Here is a 23,377-nt window from a genome sequence, read left to right as displayed (position 1 = left end):
ATTTTTTTAAATAACTATTTTGTTCATTATCACCATTTAAACAGATGAATGCGTTAAATCATGAAAAATGCATAGTTAGGGGCTGTACTTATACTTTCAAATTGATTAAGGGAAGGGTGTAGCCAGGAAATGACTTTTGGCTGGGCTCCAATAAAAATGGGTGGGCTGAGTTTTCACCCAAATTTTTCTTTTTACCAAATTTTCATTAACAGCAGAGAAGCAGCACATTCAAAAGTTCTTTCACACTGTCAGAAATCAGAATTTATGCATTTATACAACTTATGCAGCTAGTTTATATATAAATATATAAATGAAGTCAAAGAATAACCTCTATATTTATAGAGGTAAGTGGGCCTGGTTCTAATTTGGGGGGGCAGGCCCACCCCGGCCCACCCCGGCCCACCCTTGGCTACACCACTGGATAAAGGTGCCAAAAGTGGAGAAAAGACACTTTGTTGATCTTGGCCTCCATCAACACATGACTGAAAGGCCCCATATAAATGTGAATGTTCCCCTAGTGGCATAAAAATGCCCTGATCGTACTCACTTATTACGTCATATGTGTTTTTTCCAACTCAGTGACTCAGATTGCACATTTTTTGATCATTTTTTACATTCTTATGTAAATGATTGACCACACATTGTTATATTTTGATATCTCTTATTATTTGATTAATAATATTAATATCTACTGTGAACACTAAAATCATATTGCATATGCTGTATCTTTACAAACACAACAAAACAAGTGATTCAAAATGAGAGTTTAATTTATAGAGTTCACTTCATAGTTTCAATATGAATTTTTTTTATTATTATTTATGGAGGAAGTTGGATATAGGACGAGACAGACCAACAGACATTCTTGTGATAAAGTTACAGATTTTTGTTGATTTGTTTAGAGAAAAAAAATGAATGCCGATATTAAGACATAAAGACATGGCTTCACTGTTCAAGTCATTTGTACTCATCTGAACATGAAGGAAACAAACTGAACCTGTTTTGACCAGGTCGACATTGTTTATAAGTTTGTTTCAGGGGCTTGGTTTATATCGTTGTTCGTAGTTTGGCCAAAGGAGGGCAATATATAACAGGTGGTGCCGAGTTGCCACCCCTAGCATTGAGAAGTCTGATTTTAGCGAATCGGTTCTTTTGGACGGTTGGTTTCAATGAATCGGTTCAGTATTGACTCACCAGATATCACGAGTGAAATACATGTTTAATTAAAAACTGCTGTCTGTCTATCGCTGTGTTTTCTATTAGAATAGTTTATTTGAAATGTTGCTTTGTTTGTGATTCCATTTCATTTTTACTACCTAACAAAGTTCTTACAGTCGAGCGATTCACAAACGCTTCGCGAATCGGTCAAAAGAATCGATTCAAAAGGTCGATTCGGACATCACTGGTCACCACTCTCAGACGCTTGAGCCACTACACATGAACGACTAGATCTGAAATGTTTATGCTAGATCAATAGTATATTTTATACTACATTTAGAGTACTAACATGCACTTTGTGTCGTAATATTTGTAATCGTGCGCGCATCTCACGGAAGATCGGGCTGCACTTCCTCGTGCAGCAGTTCCATCACGCGTGGAAACACCTTTAATACTCTGAACCACACAGTCGGAGGGAAAGAGAGACAGAGAGGGAGGAAGGGGCGGTGAATCGTTCTTCTTTAAGTCCTCTTCTCTCTCTGAATCTTTAGTTTTTACTCTAACATGGCTGCGCTCTCAGCCTGGTTCTGGAACGAGCGCTTCTGGCTTCCGCACAATGTCACTTGGGCGGATCTGGCTGACCCAGCGCCCGGGGTGGAGTACCCGAAAGCCGGCCACTTGTTCTCCGCGCTGCCGCTGGCTCTGGGGTTATTCGCAGTGCGGATCTTTTTCGAGAGGTATGATGATTCGGGTTGGATGGCCAACTGTATTTGGGTTTAGCGTCTATTTGATCACCAACACGTCATTTGAGATGTAGATTGCAATCTTTTAAACTCACATCGCATGTCGTTTTAATTCTGTAAATGTGGATGCATGCATTCATGTAAACAGTTCTGGTCCAAACTTTTTAAAGAAGTTGGTTCCAGACGTTTGCTAAGCCCATTTGGGCTGGTTGAACATCAGAGAGAAATTTCAAGCCTGCTAGCAATGAACTCAGCCTAATGAATCTGTCAGCTGACCAGCAGGGCCTAGATTTAGTAAAGAGGATTGCATGTACTACTTAAAACTATAAGTACTTAAAAGTATGTTTATTTGTCTTATTGCATTTGGCCTACCTTTTACAAATTCTCTCCCACTTTATGGAGAGCATGCTTTTCAGACAAACTTCCTTGAGTAAGAGAAGTACAGGTAGATGTACAGTAGAATAGATATGTCATAAGGCATTTGAGGCACAATACTTGACTTTTAGTGTCATTAATGAATGCAACATTTTCTAAAAATCATTTGCTGTGTAAACAGTGTAATTTCTCAATGCTTTCAATTCAGCCAAACTTGAATCGCAATGACATTTGCCTGTCACCTCGTGAAACAGGGGCGGTACTAGGGGCTTTTTTTTTACTTTTAGGGTGGGCATGAGTAGGCCTGTCACGATAAGTACTTTTGTTGGACGATATATTGTCCCAGAAATAATTGCGATAAATTATATTATTGTCATTTTAAGACCATTTTATGCCACTGATATAATGCTAATATAATTAGATGTAGACCGATATATATCGGTTTTACCGATTAATCGGTGCCGATAGTTGCTTTTTGGAACTATCAGATATCGGCAAAAATCTGTGCCGATAATTCCTGATAGTTTTTACACCATTTCGTATTTTCAATATACTTAATTATACTTTAAAGTCCAGCGCTGTGTACCAAATCTTCATTTTTCTGGTTATTATTGGGATTTTTGTTGAACAATAAACCGCATATGGGATTTTATTCATTGTGGACTGTTATTCTGTGCCCTCCATAGTAAGAAAATAATACGATTTTTTTCATTCTATAAATCAATTTTAAAAACTATCGGCCAGTTAATCGGTTATCGGCCTTTCCCACCACCTTAGTTATCGGTATCGGCAAAATCTACTATCAGTCGATCTCTAAATATAATAGCATAATAATGCAAGTACACCCTTTCAAAGAGCAATGAACTTTTAATTCTTAAGAATATTCAGACATTGGAATCGGAATGTCAAGTCGGGAAGGCCCCTCTCCATCTCCAACTGTGGTTTTTGTTCCCAGCTCGGAAAACTGGATGGGATGGTTTTGTTTTAGATGAACTTTTAGGCTAGTTGTATTGTCACTTTTCGTTGCCACTGTTTTTAAACAAATTCGACATACAGGCTCATTCACGTTAATGGGCTCTCCTCTCTCAATCGGCTTAAAGTCGAAATGTTCCCACACCGGAGCTGTGGAATGCGGCTTTGAAGTCCATTTGGACTTATTCTTCCAAACTTTCTGGCTGTAATTATGCAGTTGTTGGGAAAAACACCTATTAGCCTCGAGTAACACGTAATCTTCACCTGACGCTGTCCGCTCTGTGTGTGGAGGAGCTGCCTGAGCCGACGAGAGGACAGAAGCAGCGCGACTGGCTAAAATGTCGGTGACATTCATTCTTATGTAAACAAGTATGCATGTAAACACAACGGGCAATATCGAGGCCAGCAAAAGTGATCGAGGGCACGTCCATATATTCGTACCAATTATCGTAACAGGCCTAGGCACTAGTTTCTCTCTTTGTTGTTGCTCCGTCCGACTGCGGCCAATCGTGAAAGTTCGTTTTTTTTTTAATGAAATGTTATTTTCTGTTATCATTGCGTACATCGTATGTACTACGTTTATGGTGCTTATCTTCTTTTGTGTTCCACAGAAGAAAGTCATACAGGTTTCATCATGAGGGTGAGTAAATAATGGCAGGACTTCTACTTTTAGCTGAACTATCCCTTTAATTAACAAGCTACTGATTTTCACACAAGATGACCATTAAGGCAAATTATTATGCAAGTTACCCCAAACCACAGGCTGGCTGTCATGACATGATTTAGTTACTTAAGAATCACAGCTTCTCTCTATCTGCTATTGGATTGGTGCAGGAAGCGCATTGAACGTCTTGAACTAATATTTTAGATTTAGGACTAAGAATAGACTGCAGAAACATTCCAGAACTGTCTCAGCTGAACGTTCGGTGGGTGAGATTTACGATAGTTCTCGTTGGATATTTAAAACCCAATGTGCATGGGTAAAACTAGCCTTTTTTTACCCATACAAAAAGTATCAGATAGTAGTACCATGGGACTTTAATATATACCATGCCAAATGATCACTTAGGATACTGCATAAAACATGCTTGAACTGTCATGTCAACGACCCATTTACTTCGTACGCCAGAGTATGTAAAGGAATATTCACGGTTCCGTACAAGTTAAGCTCAATCGTCAGCATTTGTTGAAGGCATAATGTTGATTTCCATAAAACAAAACTTTTCTTTAAAAAAGCAAAACTGGGTTAAAGTGAGGCACTTACATTGGAAATGAATGGGGCCAATCCGTAAACATTAAAATCTCACTGTTTCAAAAGTATAGCCGCAAGTCGAAAACAACGTGTGTGTTAACAGTGATTAAATTAGTGTGATGAAATCACTTACTAACCTACCTTGTGTCAAGTTAAATCCAATTTTACAGCTTTGTTGCCATGACGATAACACTGTAAACCCTAAAACAACCATAAAAATGATTTAAACAACTTTACAGCTCAAATAATACACAAGTTTGAACAGAAAATATAATGTAAGCGCTTTTAATAAAATTATAAGCTTCATGTTTTCCTTAAAACCCTCCAAAAATTGGCCCCCATTACTTCCATTGAAAGTCACCTACATTTTTGCTTCTTTTTTTTTAAAGAAAAGGAGGAAGTCGTCAAGTGGTAATCAAGAGTATGCCACAAATGCTGTCGATTAAGCTTAACTTGTATTGAACCCGGAACACTCCTTTATAAGAATACTTTGGCACTACCATCAAAGATATCCAAAAAAAACAAGATAATACCATGTAACTTGTATGTTAACGTCGATTCCTGAGGGTTTGTTGATGTGCAGAATGATTAAAATGAACGTCTCGAGGAACCTGTTAGAAGTATCGTTGCGACTTTCTTACCGATCCGGTTGAGCTAAACATATTTAGTGGCTTTGTTTCTGGTTACACCAGTTCTGTTGAAGTGGTTTAAAATGGAAATTCGACTTGTTTCATGTGTCCACGGCATGCAGAAGAGCACTTCAAATGTCAAGCAAAACCAGTCCAGAAAACTGCTAGATGTGATTAGTTTCTTCTTGTAAACTTGTAATAGAAGCTAGTTTTTTGCATTTACTTTCTGTCACTAACAAAAAAGTACCATTTATATTTCAGTTGTTTTCTGTTTTGTTTTTTACTTGCACATTGGTTGCAATGTCTTTGCCAGTACTATGGAATACTATGTAAATTCAATGGTGTAAGAACATTGGAAAATGAAAACTCCCAAGTTCCATCAAGTAACATGATATTACCAACCCATTCCATCAGTGTACCACTGTACTTCCACAATACTTTTTTTTGTAAAGGCCATAAGCTGGATCACTAAATGGTTCACTAAAATGAAGATGAGTGTTTTTTGTTTAGTTATGGGATATACCCTCTACCCTCATTTACCCTCAGCCTAGCTAACTGTGCTATTGATTTAGTTGCGGTACCACCTGTCACAGTATGAAATGTTCATCTTGTGGATGAGCAAGTCTTGAGAATGAAGCCAGACCTCATTCTTCTGGAAGAACTCGCTGACATTTCCAGTTATGGGTTGCTTTGTCGAGCAGGTTACAGAGTTTAGTGTCAACGTGATGTTTACGTTGCTGATAATGACTCTCAAGTCAATTGGGTCTCTTTTCTTTCCAGTTGGCCTACTTGGTTTCTTGGTTGACGAGCGTTGTCAGGCACTCCACTGTCATGTTTCAGTATGTTCTGATGTCGCAGATCTGGCCAAACCTCTGAGGAGGCCAATTAGGCTAGTTGGTCTACAGGGGGTTGGTCCGGTTTCAGGGGGACGGCCCATGAACAATGGGATGGGATGACATCAGCAGTTTCTCGGTCTCGAGCTCTCGCTCTTAATTTATTCATCAGTGACTGCGGACCACAGATAGTGTTGGTGTCCTTCGGCATTGTGGAGTTACACACACACACACACACACATACTGTATGTGTCCAAAAGTCTAAGACCACTATTGAAAATTGTATTTTGCATATTTATAATTGAATACTTTAATTTTGTTTACAGTTTGTAATATCAGCATACTAGTTTGAGTGAAAAGTTATCATGAAATTCAGACATTTTCTTAAGGACAATACTTCTGTTTGCTTCAGATTTGTCAAAATTTGTCATTTTATTTATTTCCAGGTTTAACCTTAAAAAAAAAGCCCCATATTTTTTACAAAATGTGGTCTTTTTCAATGTCTAAATTGGAGGCTTATACATTCATGCACAAACAATCTGAGACATTTTATTGAGGTGTATCTCTGTACTCTTTGTACAATTATGCACACAACTGCTTTGTTTCTGTTAATTCGCTGATGACTCAACTTTCATTCGCACCACAAGTATTACTCACTCTTGTGCAACGCACACACTTGTGCCTATTCACACAGCTCTTGTTTGGGCTCATTCCCTCAAAGGAATGTGTTAAACTTCGTGCCAATAACATTAGATCATAATGATGCTGCTGGAGTGATTTTGGTATTTAGAGACAGTTACTCAAGAGGTTTCGTCCTGGAAATGTGTCATCATGGGTTTCCAGGATCCTTCCCTCTAGAATTCAGTCTGTCACTGAATAGTTAATGCAGTAAAGCTCTCGAGTCGAGGAGACACTGTGAAGTCTTTGTTGCTGTGGGTTTAGCTAGGGGTGTAAAAATGAATTAATACATTGCGAAAATAAAATGTAATGTGTTATGCGTTTATTTCTCATCCAATATACAATTCTTGATCTTTTCCTTGTGTTGTTGATGTAGGGCACTTCTTAAAAATAAATGTGCTGTGAATGTAAAATTTGGTTCATTTAATTTGTATTGATGTATAGCGTAATTAATTACAGAATTGTGATTGTTTCAAATCGTTACCAAATTTCGGAGGTCATGGCCATCGCTGCATTTATATAGAAAATATAGCAAATCGAATTATGAACATATTTCTGAATTCATCATGCATTGCATCATTTAGGGGAAAAAAGTTTGAAATCGAATTGTGACACAGTTTCAGATCTCATTATGCATTGTGGCATTTTATTAAAAAAAAACTGAAATGTACCGAAATTGAATCATGACCAGATTTTTTTGAATCATCGCATCATTTAGGATGTTTAATTGAATCATATGTCGGATTTCAAGATGCATCGCATCATTTGGTAAAAAATCGTAATCACATCCAATTGAATGGTGACCAGATTTCAGATTTCATGAATCATTGTGGCATTTTATCAGAAAACGTAAACGTATCATATCGAATCATCACCACATTTCTGATGTCAATATGCATTGCATCATTTTGTAAAATTGTTATAATACTGAATTGTGACACAATTTCAGATTTCAATATGCATTGCAACATTTTATAAGAAAACATAAAGGAGATGACCAAATTTCTGATTTCTGATGATTTCATGGTGTTTTGCATAACTTGGTTAAAAGATTTAATCAAATTGAATCAAATCATGACCACGTTTCTGATTTCATGCTGCATTGCAGCATTTTGTAAAAAGTCAAAATCTCAAAAAAAAAAATTCAGATTTCAAGATGTATCGTATCCAGTAAAAAATCATAATCGCATGAAATTAAATCATGGCCAAATTTCAGATTTCTAGATGCATCACGTCATTTAGTAAAAAATATATTTTTGTATTTTTGTATCCCCTTTTTCTCCCAATTTGGAATGCCCAATTCCCACTGCTTAGTAGGTCCTCGTGGTGGCGTGGTTACTCGCCTCAATCCGGGTGGTGGAGGACAAGTCTCAGTTGCCTCCGCTTCTGAGACCGTCAATCTGCGCATCTTATCACGTGACTCATTGTGCATGACACTGCGGAGACTCACAGCATGTGGAGGCTCATGCTACTCTCCACGATCTACGCACAACTTACCACGCGCCCCATTGAGAGCGAGAGCCACTAATCGCGACCACGAGGAGGTTACCCCATGTGACTCTACCCTCCCTAGCAACCGGGCCAATTTGGTTGCTTAGGAGACCTGGCTGGAGTCACTCAGCACGCCCTGGATTCAAACTCGCGACTCCAGGGGTGATAGTCAGCGTCAATACTCACTGAGCTACCCAGGCCCCCCTAGTGAAAAGTCTTAATCTAATTAAATCATGGCCAAATTTCTGTATTCATGATGCATCACTTCATTTATTCAAATCTTTATTGAACTGAATCATATTTCAGATTTCATCATGCGATGTATCATTTTGTAAAGAATCTTAACTGTTTGAACTGTTCTTGCTTGGAATGGATGTGATTGTGCAGGAGTGTTGGTCATAGGCTTGAAGCTAATCTTGAGCCATCGACTGGTTATCTTGTCATGTTGTCATAAATTTGGCTCATGTTTTCCTGGAGCTGTTGTCATTTTCAGCGTTAAGTCCAGTAAAGACAGTGATACGCAGGGTGTTTCCTCCCACTGAAACAAGTTTCCACCACTCATGACATGACTAGATCATGCTACACTTATCAGTGACTTAAATCGAATTAGCAAGAAAATGCCAAACGTTGTTAGCAGGGCTGTCCTGACATGAGGGGGGTTGTACAGAGTGCAAAAAAATGAGCCTGGGTGTCCAGTGAAGATAGCAGCCAAAATGTGTCCAATTCTGAATCTTTGGTATGACAAAATCAGCCAAATCTGTGCCAGAAATGGCGCATGTGACGGCAGTGATGTAATCCTGATGAATCAAGCGTTCTGCTTTTGACCCTGGGCAGTAGTTCCAATACAACACTTCATCCTGTTTTGCAGTAGTTCACCCTAACATTTTAATTAACTGTCATTTACTCCCTTATGTTATTCCAAACCTGTATGACTTTCTTCTGTTGAATACAAAAAGTTAATTAGTGTTCTGAAGGTCTTAAATGTAAATGTTTTCCATTATATTATGCTGAACTTAAAGCTGGCAGTTGTATACACAGGTCCGTCTTTAAACCCACCAAAAGATCACACGATCGCAGTGACAAGGGCGCCTTGTCTTAAGAAAAGCTCTCGCTCCACGTGGACTCTGGATGTTCTCATGGTGTCAATAGTTTATGTCTTCAGACATCCCACCGATGTAGTTCATTGGCCTGGAACAAAACACAGATGCTCATGTGACACAAGAGGCCAAGTCCAGCTAAGATGCCTTTAACAAACACTAGTTGCTACCAACCAAAGAGATTATCTTCCTGGCATTCCCAAACACCTTTTGTAGAACATTGCAAGAAATACATTTGTTTTCCAGTAAAAATATCTAAACATCCTTTAATCAAGATGAATTTACTTGAGAAGCAGAATGACATAAGATATTAAGACTTGAATATATTCTGAGAATATATATTGGTTCTTGAAAAATAAATGGCCAAGTAGTTTATTCTTGTTTTTAGTATTTAGCTAATAAAATTTAGGGAGGTTGGTTTATGCTTAAAACAAGATAAAGCAATTTGCCAATAAGGAATGAAAATTAAACTTGCATTAGGGCTGTCACAATGATGACATTTGGCTGATGAATAATTGTTATACAAATAATTGCGATTGTTTTTAATTGTCATACTTAAGGTTTTATTCATATTTAACTTGGAATCATATAATGAAATGGGGATATATGATTTCCTTTAAGGCTTTAAAAACGTGGAAAATATTGCACAGGGGTAGAATGACTAATAAGTCTCTCTTTTTGGTCAATTTTAGTCTCGGTCCATTTTACTTTAACATTGTTATTTTTGGAACCCAGGAAACCTGATTGTTACATTATATTATGTAATACGTTATTTTAAGGCTCTCTGATTAAACCCACAGGCTTTTATTTAGCTTGTTTGAAGACCTTCGAGATTCTGTGTGAATTTGAAAATGTTTTGTTCACAATCAAAATCCGCATTAATATTTTGTCGGGAGTTTGGCACGAACCACCGCCGATGGCACGCAACAGAGCGCTTCAGAAACGGTAACTCTTTCCTCTTCGGCGTTCATGCCATTTCTATATTGCTTAAAATTTCCTTACTTGGACGGTAAATTGTGGTTGTAATTTAAAGTGCAAAATAATCGTAGTTAGATCAAATAATCAGGCCTAACTTATGTAAATCATGCAAATAAATATTTTTACTTGAAAAAATTTTTTTGGTGTGTGTTACAGATGTGTTTAATAGGAACTACTTTGAGGTAAAAGTTAGCTTTTAGTGTTAGAATAATTCATTTTTTATGATTTTATCATTCCTAAAATGCTTTGGCGCTAATGCGCAAGGTAATATTTAGCTGAAGCCCAACTGTCACTTTAACCCTGCCGTTATAAGAGAATATTGTGAATGTCTTTGTGTCAAACAATGGATGTCACTGTATACACAACTTAGTTTGTGTCTTAGCCTTGTGCAAGCCAATAACACCAGTGCTAAAACACTGCAGAGGTTTCAACACTAGCCTCATGCTACATTAAGCACCATTAGATGCTAAGTTTGTCTGTTTTAATAAAAATGCATTGGTAAAGTTAACTTTTCGTAGCGAGTGTCAAATTCCACAGCCTTGTATGTCGTCTTTATGGGTTACCAGCACGGTTTAACAGGCCTGAAGACATAGTTCACCAGCTCGTGCCGATTCTGGATTAATGAATTGCTCAAAACGACCATTGTCATCACATTGCTACAACGGCCATTGAGTGTTTAGGGTCATTATGGAGCGTTGCATTTATTAAGCTGCTCACTGGCCTGGTTTTATAGTCTGAGAGACGCTGAGTGATTCTATTTTATATGAAGAACTTTGACCGCAATCGGTCAAATCGTTTCTGTTATGAAAAGATTCATTCAAGTCAACATGAAAAAAAAATTGACGATTTTCTACGATTTATTGATTGATTTATTTGTTTCGATTTTCTCCCCAATTTGGAATATCCAATTTCCAATGTGCTCTTAAGTTGCCTCCGCGTCTGAGACGTCAATCCGCGGCACAACGCACCACGTGCCCCACCAAGAGCGAGAACCTCATTATAGCCATGAGGAGACCGTCAATCTGCGCATCTTATCACGTGACTCATTGTGCATGACACTGCGGAGACTCACAGCATGTGGAGGCTCATGCTACTCTCCACGATCTACGCACAACTTACCATGCGCCCCATTGAGAGCGAGAGCCACTAATCGCGACCACGAGGAGGTTACCCCATGTGACTCTACCCTCCCTAGCAACCGGGCCAATTTGGTTGCTTAGGAGACCTGACTGGAGTCACTCAGCACACCCTGGATTCGAACTCACGACTCCAGGGGTGGTAGTCAGCGTCAATACTCGCTGAGCTACCCAGGCCCCCCTGATTTTCGATGATTTTTATACACATTTCTGCTTTTATTGCGCATGATTCATCTTTGTATGTTATACCGATGAAAACAACTTTGCCTGTGTAATCTTTCATCACAATGTAACAACCAATGCTTCCATTCTTCTTATGGAACACCCATTTTTCACGATTCAGTCCATTCACAATTGATCAAATCAAGTCCCACTCTATGTTTACTTGCCTTGAATTTTCTATTTAACTTGGAAACGCATCACATTACAGAAGTTTACTGGGTTGCGTATGATGTTTAATGTTGACGTATGATCTTTGTTGGTTTTTTTTTTAGCTTATTTAGATATGTTTCTTAGAAAACCAACTGCTGTCTGATTCATAAAACAAGCATTTATTAAAGGAAATGTTTTTGGCTGAGTGCCTGTCATAGCTTTGAAATCACAAAGCATCGCTTAAGACCCTACAGTATGTACTTTATTTCAGTTTTAAAAAAAAAAAATTCAAAACTCTTCAATCTCCTTTTTCTTTAGAACTGAGAACAGATCACACATCAAGGACTGTCTGGACTCTGCGCATTTGAGTCTTATTTGATTTCTATACAGCGCTTCGCATGACAAAATAAGATCTTCTGGATTTGGCCATGCAAATAGATTTCCATTTTTGACTGGCAGTTTGTGTCTATTCCTTGATCTAAATCACTATTTAAAATTTGTCTGAAGCTGCAGGCACTCACAGACTCCATTTGTTTAGCATTTTGTTCTGTTTTAGGAGTTAAATTAATGTGTTGTCCTGCAACTTTAAAAAGCTGTTGATAAAGGCCATCTGAAAATCGTAAACCAGTGCTAGCTGAATTAACTAAATGGCATTTAGGATGTAAATCAGTATTCAAGCTGGCAGAGAATTCAGAGTGGATGGTTGAGCTCTGAGGTCGGGATATGAGCATAATACAGTGGCGTTTGAGATCTTGTAATTCGCACTCTGTGATAGTCGTGTTTGAATATGCGACAGTATGTTGGGGTTTTGTTTTGAAATGGTTTGGAATTGAAAAATAAAACTCTTATGACCAGGATTGGCAACATATTATAACATTATGATGTAAAAAGAAATTATGAAATCAATTCAAATCAGTATTCTGATTTAGTCATTTGTAATGAGTTATATTTTAAGAAACTATCAAATGAAAAATAAGGAGCATTTTCTTATAAACTTCGGGCACTTTTGTGTCACTCTGAAATGGTGTAAATGTCTCTCTCTGTCACAGCTGATTCATCTCTTTCTCTCCTGCAGGTTTATCGCGGGTCCATGCGCCTCTATTCTTCAGATCCAGACGGAGGTGAGCCGCAGAGCTCAACCTAACGCCGTACTGGAGAAAGTGTTTACATCCATCACAAAGGTACACAAAACTTCAGCGGTTTCAGCCAGAGAGAGCATCATTTGTCCTTAAATTCTTCTACACTGCAAAAAAAAAAATATTTTTGTCATGTTTTCTAGTAAGAATATCTAAACATTCTTAAAACAGGAAAAATGTACTTGAGAAGCAGAATGGCTTAAGATATTTTGTCTTGTTTTCAAAGAAATCTAACAAAATTTGGTGCGGCTTATGCTCACAAGAAGAAAAAACTATTTGCCAATGGGGAACTTAAAATAAAGTTGTTTTCCCTTTTAATCAAGTTTTTTTCTTACCCCAATGGCAAATCGTTTTTTCTTGTTATAAGCATAAACTTTACTAAATTTAGTCAGATTTCTCTGAAAACAAGACCAATTATCTAATGCCATTCTGCTTCTCAAGTAAATTTATCTTGTTTTAAGAATGCTGAGATAATTCTACTGGAAAACAAGATAAAAAAATCTCAGTAAGAAAATGATTTTTAGCAGTGTAATATGTTGTAATTGAAAATAAAGCAATAAGCCACTTGAGGTGGTACGTTACAGTGATTTTTACCTCATTTAAGGGATTTTGTTTGGCACAATGGGAAGCAAAGCACCTAAAACCCCCATAACTGTAGTAAAACCACTGTATTATTAGTCATATTTAGGCTTAGGGATTTAAACAAACCCCTGACTGTCAGCTGCACCGTTTCAGAATTTAGTCAGTTTTAACTATCTTTTTTTTTTTTCGGTGCGGTGTGGTATGTCCATTCAACTCTCTGAGCTCAGCTGTAATTTAGTTCTTAATGTTTTTCGAAACATCTCTCAGCCACTTTTTCCAAAGTACTCTTGGTAATTTAATGCTTTAATGAAGCTAAAGCCCTGTTACTCCCCTTCACTAAACTCAGTTTTTATGAGGCCATCAGAGCAATATCATCACCTTTAGCCGAGAAACTGTTTAAATGTAGTTTGTTCTTCTGACCTGGTTCAGCATTGCCAGATAGATGAATAGAGACTCTATGTACCATTTGTCTTTATGATAACCAATGACTTCAAAGGCCAACTGCTGTAAAACTTCCTTTATCAGCTTTGAAACTGAAACATTTTTTTGTTATGGGTGTAGATCTTATCTGAGAACTTAATTTAGCCACAGGAGAAATCTGCTGATATGTGGCCTGATTTTGGATTGATTCACCTGTATTACGGTTATTTTGTCCGTTGAACACACGGGAGACATTTTAAAGCTCTTTCGTGCAACTGTCTTCCATACAACGTCCATTCATAGTGACCACAATTAGAGGTTCACAGATAGTGGATTTTGCTGATACATACAACTAAGGTGGTGGAAACTGCGGATAACCAATTAATCGGCTGATTGTTTTCAAAATTTTGTTGTACAATGTTAATAAAAATAAATTCATCTGAGTAATGTTTGTTAGGTGATGAGTCTTAAAAATGGTCTCAAATCAGAGAAAAAGAGAGCACATCCACTTACTTACTGCTCCAGAAAATTATGTACAGTATATACTGTATATGTAGAATCCTCTAGAGGGGAAACACAGAGGAATAAATAGAAAATCAATTGGTAACTATAGCTAGATGTTGGCCAATAACCAATAGTTCCAAAAAGCAACAATTGGCACTGATTAATCTGTAAAACTGGTATATCGTTTACCTCTAAATATAATTATCTCTTTATCGCTCTTTGTTTTAGTCCCCGGACACACGTCATCTAGAAGGTTTGTCTAAACAGCTGGACTGGGATGTTCGGAAGGTCCAGAGATGGTTTCGACACCGGCGGAACCAGGACAAACCCAGCACAAGAACAAAGTTTTGCGAGAGCATGTAAGAGTTATTCTCTTCTTTTTATACACAGCAAAAAAATATATATATATTGTATTTTAGTCTTATTTACTGGTAAAAATATGTAAACATTCTGAAAAAAAGAAAGAAATTACTTCAGACGCAAAATGGCATTAGATATTACGTCTTGTTTTTGCCGAAATCGAACAAAATTTGGTGCGGCTTATGCTTGTATGAAGAAAAAAGGATTTGCCAATGGGGTAAGAAAAATAAACTTGTTTTCCCTTTGAATCAAGTTTTATTTTCGAACCCCACTGGCAAATCGTTTTTTCTTGTTATAAGCATAAACGTTACAAATTTTAATAGATTTCTCTAAAAACAAGACCTAATATCTAATTTAATTTAGCTTCTCAAGTAAATGCATCTTGTTTTAAGAATGTTTAGATATTTTACTGGCAAACAAGACAAAATCACGTAGTGTACTGTAAATGCAACTGTAGAGTAGATAGAGTGCAACAGTAGAGCTCCAGAGCTAAAAATGCCATTTAAAACCTCCATAGCGAAAAGACAGACCTTTCATGAGCAACGAGGCTGTTAAACAATGGTAAATGCTTTTGTAAAAGCCACAAGCCATTGATTTAAACAAATAAATAGTTTTGAATTGCTAAATTTCCTCTATCCACCAATTGTAGAAGTCGCTGTTACCATTATAGTTTCACAGGCTGAGAGCACTCTAAATGGGCCATAAAAGTGTAAATACAGGACTTGATTTTGGAGAAGCGGGTTGTTGTCGTTTACAAGGGAAATTGTTACATGTTCTGTCGGCATTGTGCATGCTTGCGTATTTTGGAAGCAGAGCCATCTGGGGTTTACGTTCATTCTTGATTTAGTAATAATAGAGGCGTTTGCTAATATTCTCTACGATATTGCGGTTCGTCTTATTAAGAGCAGTTGAGTAGTTTGATGATTTGTCACGTGTTGTATCAGAGTACTTGAGTTTGATTCCTCAAATGATTGCTGTGATTTGTCTGCAGGTGGAGGTTTATGTTTTATCTGTGTATATTTACCTACGGGATCTATTTCCTCTGGCAGGTGAGCTAAAGCTGTACGGCTCAATGATGAGTGCCGGTTTATTGAATTATACATAGATATAAATGCAATGGCATTTGGACATTTTTAAGTGTGGCTACTGTTCATAATCATAGCCAGATATTACATATATATGTCTGGTTTATCAAATGTTGCCATTATAAATGAGCACTGTTTAAGATCAGACTTAATTGAATTGAATGTATTTGAACAAGTATTTAATTGTGTGTGTGTTATAGTCTACCTGGATGTGGGACACGAGACAATGCTGGTACAACTACCCCTATCAGGTAATGTTTCATGTAAAATGATATCACCTTCAGCAGATGGAAATAAACTTTAATTGTCCATTACTTTTTCCTAGAGCCGGCCTTGCCTTCCGAGTGACAAAAGAGCCCTCTGCTGTTTATTTTGCAATAATGGCTGGCTGACTGTGGATTACTTAATTTATTGTCATTGTTCATGTCGTTTTTGGTCTTTAATATCTGTGTTTGTGTGATGTAGGTGCTGACTCCAGGCATTTATTATTACTATGTAACAGAACTTGCCTTCTACTGGTCGCTGATGTTCTCACAGTTCACAGACATCAAACGAAAGGTGAGTATTCACAGGTGTCGGTGTTTGTGTTCCTGTTCTGTTGTCATTAGTCCTATTGTATAATCTATGCTGCATTGAACGCACACTAACACACTTCTCTCCTAAACTTCCTTTCTGTCATAGATTTTCAGAGGTGTTTTATAATTTCACATTTTGTCAAGTTAGACTTTAAAGGCATAGTTCACCCAAATATGTTGTTCCAAAAAAGCTCCATTAAGTCTCTATGATATTCTGTTCTCCAGATATGACTCGAAATGAAACAAGTTGCATGCCAGTGTTAGGGGTTTGTTCAAATCACTGACTCCAAGTATGAGCAATACTAACAGTGATGATGAGTACAGAGTGCACTCTGGATGCAACAGCTGTCAAATGCACATGGCTTTTGTTTTGAGGGGTGTTTGTCTGTTGTTCGATTTCAGGTAGATCACCATTCTCTTTTTAAATTCAGTTGCATGTAGACAAATAATGCAGTTTTTTCACTTTGGTGATCATCTTCAGGGTGGGGCGCATCTTTTTATCCATGGTACAGCCTGCGGTAATGTGTTCGTTGAATGACCGGCGTTTTGTATAATAAGATACTGTGAGTCCTCAGGGCATGATGGTAACAAAGAAATGTTGTTCCTGTCTGTTTGGAGGCAGATGCTTTAATGGAAGTGACACGGCAGAAACAGATATGCAAATTTCAGTGTACAGTGTTTGTGTCCAAACTGGAAAAGTGCTATGTTAAGAGAAAAAGCTTTAAAAAAAATATTATAAATAGTTTCAGTTTAACTGGGCCTTAAATCTATATGGATAAGTATATGAATCTGAATTTAGTTCATTTGAACTCTAGTCATGTGACATTTATCTCTTTAAATATCATAAATAGTTTCGGTTTAACTGGGACCTAAATGCAAAACTGTTATAAATCTGAAGTCGCAATTTTTAGCATTTAGCATTAGCATTTTAGTGCTGTTCTTTTCTTATTCAAATCTAATATTTTAAGCGTCTTTTATTGGTTTTTATCCACACAGGAAATTTGTCATGCTGAAAGAATAAGCACTTAAAAAAACAGTTTTGCAGAGTCCTAAAACTAAAAATGTTAAAAAGCTAAAATCATAATTTTTAGCATTTAGCATTAACATTTTAGTGCTGTTCTTTTCTCATTCAAATCTAATATTTTAAGCGTCTTTTATTGGTTTTTATCCACACAGGAAATTTGTCACACTGAAAGAATAAGCACTTAAAAAAACAGTTTTGCAGAGTCCTAAAACTAAAAATGTTAAAAAGCTAAAATCATAATTTTTAGCATTTAGCATTAGCATTTTAGTGCTGTTCTTTTCTCATTCAAATCTAATATTTTAAACGTCTTTTATTGGTTTTTATCCACACAGAAAAATTGTCACGCCAAAAGAATAAGCACTTAAAAAAACAGTTTTGCAGAGACCTAAAACTAAAAATGTTAAAAAGCTAAAATCGTAATTTTTAGCATTTAGCATTAGCATTTTAGTGCTGTTCTTTTCTCATTCAAATGTAATATTTTAAGCGTCTTTTATTGGTTTTTATCCACACAGGAAATTTGTCACGCCGAAAGAATAAGCACTTAAACTGTTTTGCAGAGACCTAAAACTAAAAATGTTAAAAAGCTAAAATCATAATTTTTAGCATTTAGCATTAGCATTTTAGTGCTGTACTTGCCTCATTCAAATCAAAATTTTAAATTTTCAAATATATATATATTTTTTTTTTTTTTTTTATTTGTATTGTAATGTACTTTATTCAATTTACGTGATGTTTCCGTGAAATGTTTGTATTGTAATTCTGTTGAATTATGAATGTGTTTGATGCATTTATTTGAAACTGCATTTTGCATTTGTTCATAAAATGTTTGTGTACTCTGAAGTCTGGCTGTATTTAATGCATTTCTTTTGTGTTTCTGCAGGATTTCCTCATAATGTTTGTTCATCATCTGGCTACAATCAGCCTGATTAGTTTCTCATATGTAAATAACATGTTACGTGTGGGAAGTCTAGTCATGTATGTTCATGACGCATCTGACTTCCTGTTGGAGGTAAGAGCACCTGCAGTTCTGCTACATGAGGTTTGAAATAATGATGAAGTCTTAAGTTGTGCTGTCCATTGAGGAATTAAGTTAGTATTATTAAACCAGCTTTTAAGGGTTTATGCACTAATTGTATCCAAAATTAAATTTTCAATGCTTCATGATTTAGTATTATATGATTAGTATTAATAAACAAGCACTAAACTGAGGGTCGATTTTAACTGTTTCCCAAAAATGCAATATTTTTTACAATCTGATTAGTATTTATAAATCTGGGTTGACAACATTTAGCAATTTTCTTTTTAATTTAATGCAACATAAATAGTATTTACTTTTAGTATTTTTTATTTTACAAATAAACCATATTTGTATCTCCTATAGGCTGCGAAATTAGCAAATTATGCCAAATACCAGCGTCTATGTGACGTCCTGTTCGTGGTGTTTGGAATCATCTTTTTCGGCACAAGACTGATCATCTTCCCCTTCTGGTCAGTATCAGATCTGTGTATGTTTGTGCACATTCATTTAACAGTCAATTAACAGGTTTGGGATCAGTGGCTCGTTAGATTGTTGCTGATGGTCTCCTGCAGAGAGCTGAAACACGAGCGGCTGTATTCAGTGTACACTGAAACTTACAATATATGATGCTTTGGGGGGGACGTACTGCTGACAGAACTTAACTATAGACCTGAAAACTGACCTCCCCAATGCAGACGTGACCCTGAATAATTAGGACATTATTAAAACAACAAAACTGCCTGTTGGAAATGTATCTAAAATGCATTGATGTCAGTAATTTATGGAAGAGTTCGTCTATTTTTATTTTTCCTACAATTTTAAGCGATGGTAAAGGGAAATTGACACGTGTTGGTGTATTACAGGATTCTGAACACAACACTATTTGAGAGTTGGGACATCATCGGGCCGTACCCATCCTGGTGGCTCTTTAACTCCTTGTTGCTGGTGCTGCAGGTGTTGCACATCATCTGGTCCTACCTCATCGCTCGCATAGCCTTCAAAGCCATCATGAGAGGAAAGGTCTGAACACAGCAGATTCCTTGAGCTGTCGCCTTTGTTTAGTTGCTTATTGTAAACTTCAAATTGTTTTAGCACAAGATTGCATGAAGGAACGGGGGAATTACAGCAAAATTCACTTGAATTTCTTGTAGTAGTTACACTCGCTCTTTCTTATCTTTCTGTCCTGCAGAACTGGTTTATGTTTTCCTTCTGTTGCTGGCTGGAATCCTGTCGCTGTCTTTCAGCTTCTCTCCCAATAGAGATCTTTCACTCTTTCTGCTAAACTCACTTCTATCATCTTAGTAGAGTCTTTCACTCTGTATCTCTTCAGCTGTAAGTCTGTCTTCTGTTTATCGTGATACTTTTTTCCTTTGACATTGCCAAAACTGTGTGTTTACAGGTTCAACACATGTCAAGCTCCACTGACAGCATTTGTGTAATGTTGTTGATTACCACAGAACATTACATGTCCCTCAGGGCTTTTTAAAGGCAAAAAATTATGATTACACTAACATATACTATATTGCCAAAAGTATTCGCTCACCCATCCAAATAATTGAATTCAGGTGTTCCAATCACTTCCATGGCCACAGGTGTATAAAATGAAGCACCTAGGCATGCAGATTGCTTCTACAAACATTTGTGAAAGAATGGGTCGCTCTCAGGAGCTCAGTGAATTCCAGCGTGGTACTGTGATAGGATGCCACCTGTGCAACAAGTCCAGTCGTGAAATTTCCTCACTACTAAATATTCCACAGTCAACTGTCAGTGGATTTATAACAAAGTGGAAGCGATTGGGAATGACAGCAACTCAGCCACGAAGCGGTAGGCCACGTAAAATGACAGAGCAGTGTCAGCGGATGCTGAGGCGCATAGTGCGCAGAGGTCGCCAACTTTCTGCAGAGTCAATCGCTACAGACCTCCAAAGTTCATGTGGCCTTCAGATTAGCTCAAGAACAGTGTGTAGAGAGCTTCATGGAATGGGTTTCCATGGCCAAGCAGCTGCATCCAAGCCATACATCACCAAGTGCAATGCAAATCGTCGGATGCAGTGGTGTAAAGCACGCCGCCACTGGACTCTAGAGCAGTGGAGACGTGTTCTCTGGAGTGACGAATCACGCTTCTCCATCTGGCAATCTGATGGACGAGTCTAGGTTTGGCGGTTGCCAGGAGAACAGTACTTGTCTGACTGCATTGTGCCAACTGTGAAGTTTGGTGGAGGGGGGGTTATGGTGTGGGGTTGTTTTTCAGGAGCTGGGCTTGGCCCCTTAGTTCCAGTGAAAGGAACTCTGAATGCTTCAGCATACCAAGAGATTTTGGACAATTCCATGCTCCCAACTTTGTGGGAACAGTTTGGGGATGGCCCCTTCCTGTTCCAACATGACTGCACACCAGTGCACAAAGCAAGGTCCATAAAGACATGGATGAGCGAGTTTGGTGTGGAAGAACTTGACTGGCCTGCACAGAGTCCTGACCTCAACCCGATAGAGCACCTTTGGGATGAATTAGAGCAAAGACTGTGAGCCAGGCCTTCTCGTCCAACATCAGTGTCTGACCTCACAAATGCGCTTCTGGAAGAATGGTCAAAAATTCCCATAAACACACTCCTAAACCTTGTGGAAAGCCTTCCCAGAAGAGTTGAAGCTGTTATAGCTGCAAAGGGTGGGCCAACGTCATATTAAACCCTATGGATTAAGAATGGGATGTCACTTAAGTTCATATGCGTCTAAAGGCAGATGAGCGAATACTTTTGGCAATATAGTGTACTTACAATGGAAGTAAACAGGGCAGTGTACTTTGGATGTAAAAGCCAACATACTGTTCTTCTATGAACTTAATTTTAGGTCTTTTCAGAAACTGAGACCAAAATTTAGAACACTAACTCTTCCTGGAGCTTTCAAGCTACATCCAGCAAACTTTGCACAGACCTTCAGACAGTTCTGAAAAAGTGTAGTGTGTCTTTTCTAACTGATTGGACCTACAGTTTTCGTACAGCGGATGATGAAAAATGATGAATGTTCCAACGGAATGCTTGTGAATTCAAACTCCATCTGTCAAAAATTCAAATGCAAACAAACCCACACAAGACCTTAAATCTGCCTTCAGTTTCTCTCTCTCTCACCTTTCTTTCTTACTGTAAGGTCTGTTACAGTAAGCTCAGCTTACTTTTTTTAACTTTCAGGCCAGCCAACATCAAAGTTTTATCTAGTTCATATAGGTAATTACATTAATATATAGAATTGTTAAGTTTTTGTTAAAGTGGTTATATTACTTGTACAGTGAAAAATATGATCAATTTGAGTTCTAAGGTTTTGCAGTGGGACTACATGTCAAGCTGGATGGGCTTCCTGTTATTCGTCACCGATGTGACAAATTATTCTCTATATAAAAACTGTGCCTATCGAGTGAAAGTTACAGGGTTTTGCAGCTTTACATGGTCAAAAATATTTAAATATTCAAAGATTTTATAATTTCTTAAATTACAGAAATATTGGATATAGCTGTGCAACAAGGTTTTTAAAACATTAAGTTAATTCGCATTTAGATTTGCAGTTGTCCACCAATAAATGAAACATTTATTGCATTGACCAATTTAGTTCCATTTTAAGTGTCTTGTAACTGATTTTTACTTTAACATTATGCCATAAATGCTGTTGATAGTTTAACTTTTATTGAACCTAGAATATTCTTTTAATTGATCTCTGACCATTGGATAGTTAACAATACAAGTATGCAAATCTGCCAATATGTTTAAACGTTTATACACGTACATTAGATTACACCCAAATGATAGAGCGCAACAGTCTGGTTTCAGAAGTAAAAGTACTATTCATTAATGAAAACTTAAAGACCTTTAAAAACAGACCTACCGTTGAGCTCCAAAGTTGTTAATCAATGGTATATGCCCCGGTTAAAGCCATGAGTCCACGTTATTTTAGTTTTATTGTTATGAAATTACTTTGTGAAGTCCAAGTGATGAACTACACTACCTAAGATCCACCAATCAGAGAATGGCGGCCAACAAAGTGCACCAGAAGAGCTGTGCAGCACCACCCTCTACTGTGAATGACAAACTTTTTTGGTTCAAATCAAAATGTATAATGTTGTGATTCACTTCGGAGCTGGTTGCTTTGGTTCATGGGTTAGAACTAATTGATGAAGGATTTTATGAAATCCCTATGGTAGAAATGAATGGGAATAATACTTCCAGAATCAAGACTGTTGTGCTGTTTAAAAACTGAAGTGTACTTTAGCTAATAACTCTGGTGTCTTTTCAGGTGTCCAAAGATGACCGTAGTGACATAGAAAGCAGCTCAGAGGAGGAAACCGAGACACTAACCAAAGAGCGACTCAAAACGGGAACTTCACCCCGAGGAGAAAACGGCTCCAATGGCCATTTTGGCTCCAAATCTTGGAACCAAAACCACAATGACTGGTGACACTCCATGTGGCCTTCTGCACAATGAACTTTTGTCACAGAAATATCACAATGGGACTCGTTTCTGTACCTCAATTTCCGTTCAAAACCAAAATGAGTAAACAACAAAACGATCCCATTACAGGATATTTTGAGACTGCTTTGAATTTCCAGGCACTCTTTTTGAGAGTTTGGGTCTTTATTTGGGTGATTATTACAGTGATGGACAGTAACGATGACAATGTGGCCACTATAAGAAGCTTGTGAAAGAGAAAACGATTAAATTAGTAATATTTGCATTTGCTCGTTTCCTTGTTTCAGGAGATTTGGCGTTCTGCTCCGTGCTTCGCGTTTTACTGAAGTCGGAGAGGAACGTTCTCTTACGATTTTAATGGTCAGATGTACTACTTGAGTTTCTATATAAGATTTGTTTCATTGTTTTGTTTTGGTTACTGTTGTGTTTTTAATTTGGTTCCTGTTCTGTTTTTCATTTTGGAAACTAAATAAGATTATTAAATGAAAGCTGGGGCTTTTTCCTGTAA

The 23,377-nt window shown here is 37.4% G+C and overlaps 1 protein-coding gene across 1 annotated transcript; it reads left to right on the top strand.

The window, feature by feature from the left end:
* The first annotated feature begins 1,399 nt into the window (after positions 1-1,399).
* Positions 1,400-23,377, top strand: cers5 (ceramide synthase 5). Its single transcript, XM_051695363.1, has 10 exons — positions 1,400-1,895; positions 12,790-12,895; positions 14,585-14,715; positions 15,708-15,765; positions 16,002-16,052; positions 16,267-16,359; positions 18,281-18,409; positions 18,782-18,888; positions 19,282-19,438; positions 22,696-23,377. Exons 1-10 carry the CDS (start codon positions 1,723-1,725, stop codon positions 22,855-22,857), a joined length of 1,167 nt encoding a protein of 388 aa, XP_051551323.1. The 5' UTR covers positions 1,400-1,722; the 3' UTR covers positions 22,858-23,377.

Source organism: Myxocyprinus asiaticus, chromosome 50, assembly GCF_019703515.2.
Source record: "Myxocyprinus asiaticus isolate MX2 ecotype Aquarium Trade chromosome 50, UBuf_Myxa_2, whole genome shotgun sequence".
Taxonomy (NCBI): Eukaryota; Metazoa; Chordata; class Actinopteri; order Cypriniformes; family Catostomidae; genus Myxocyprinus; species Myxocyprinus asiaticus.
The sequence above is the reverse complement of the archived record's forward strand: the minus strand, read 5'-3'. Positions and strand labels throughout refer to the sequence as shown.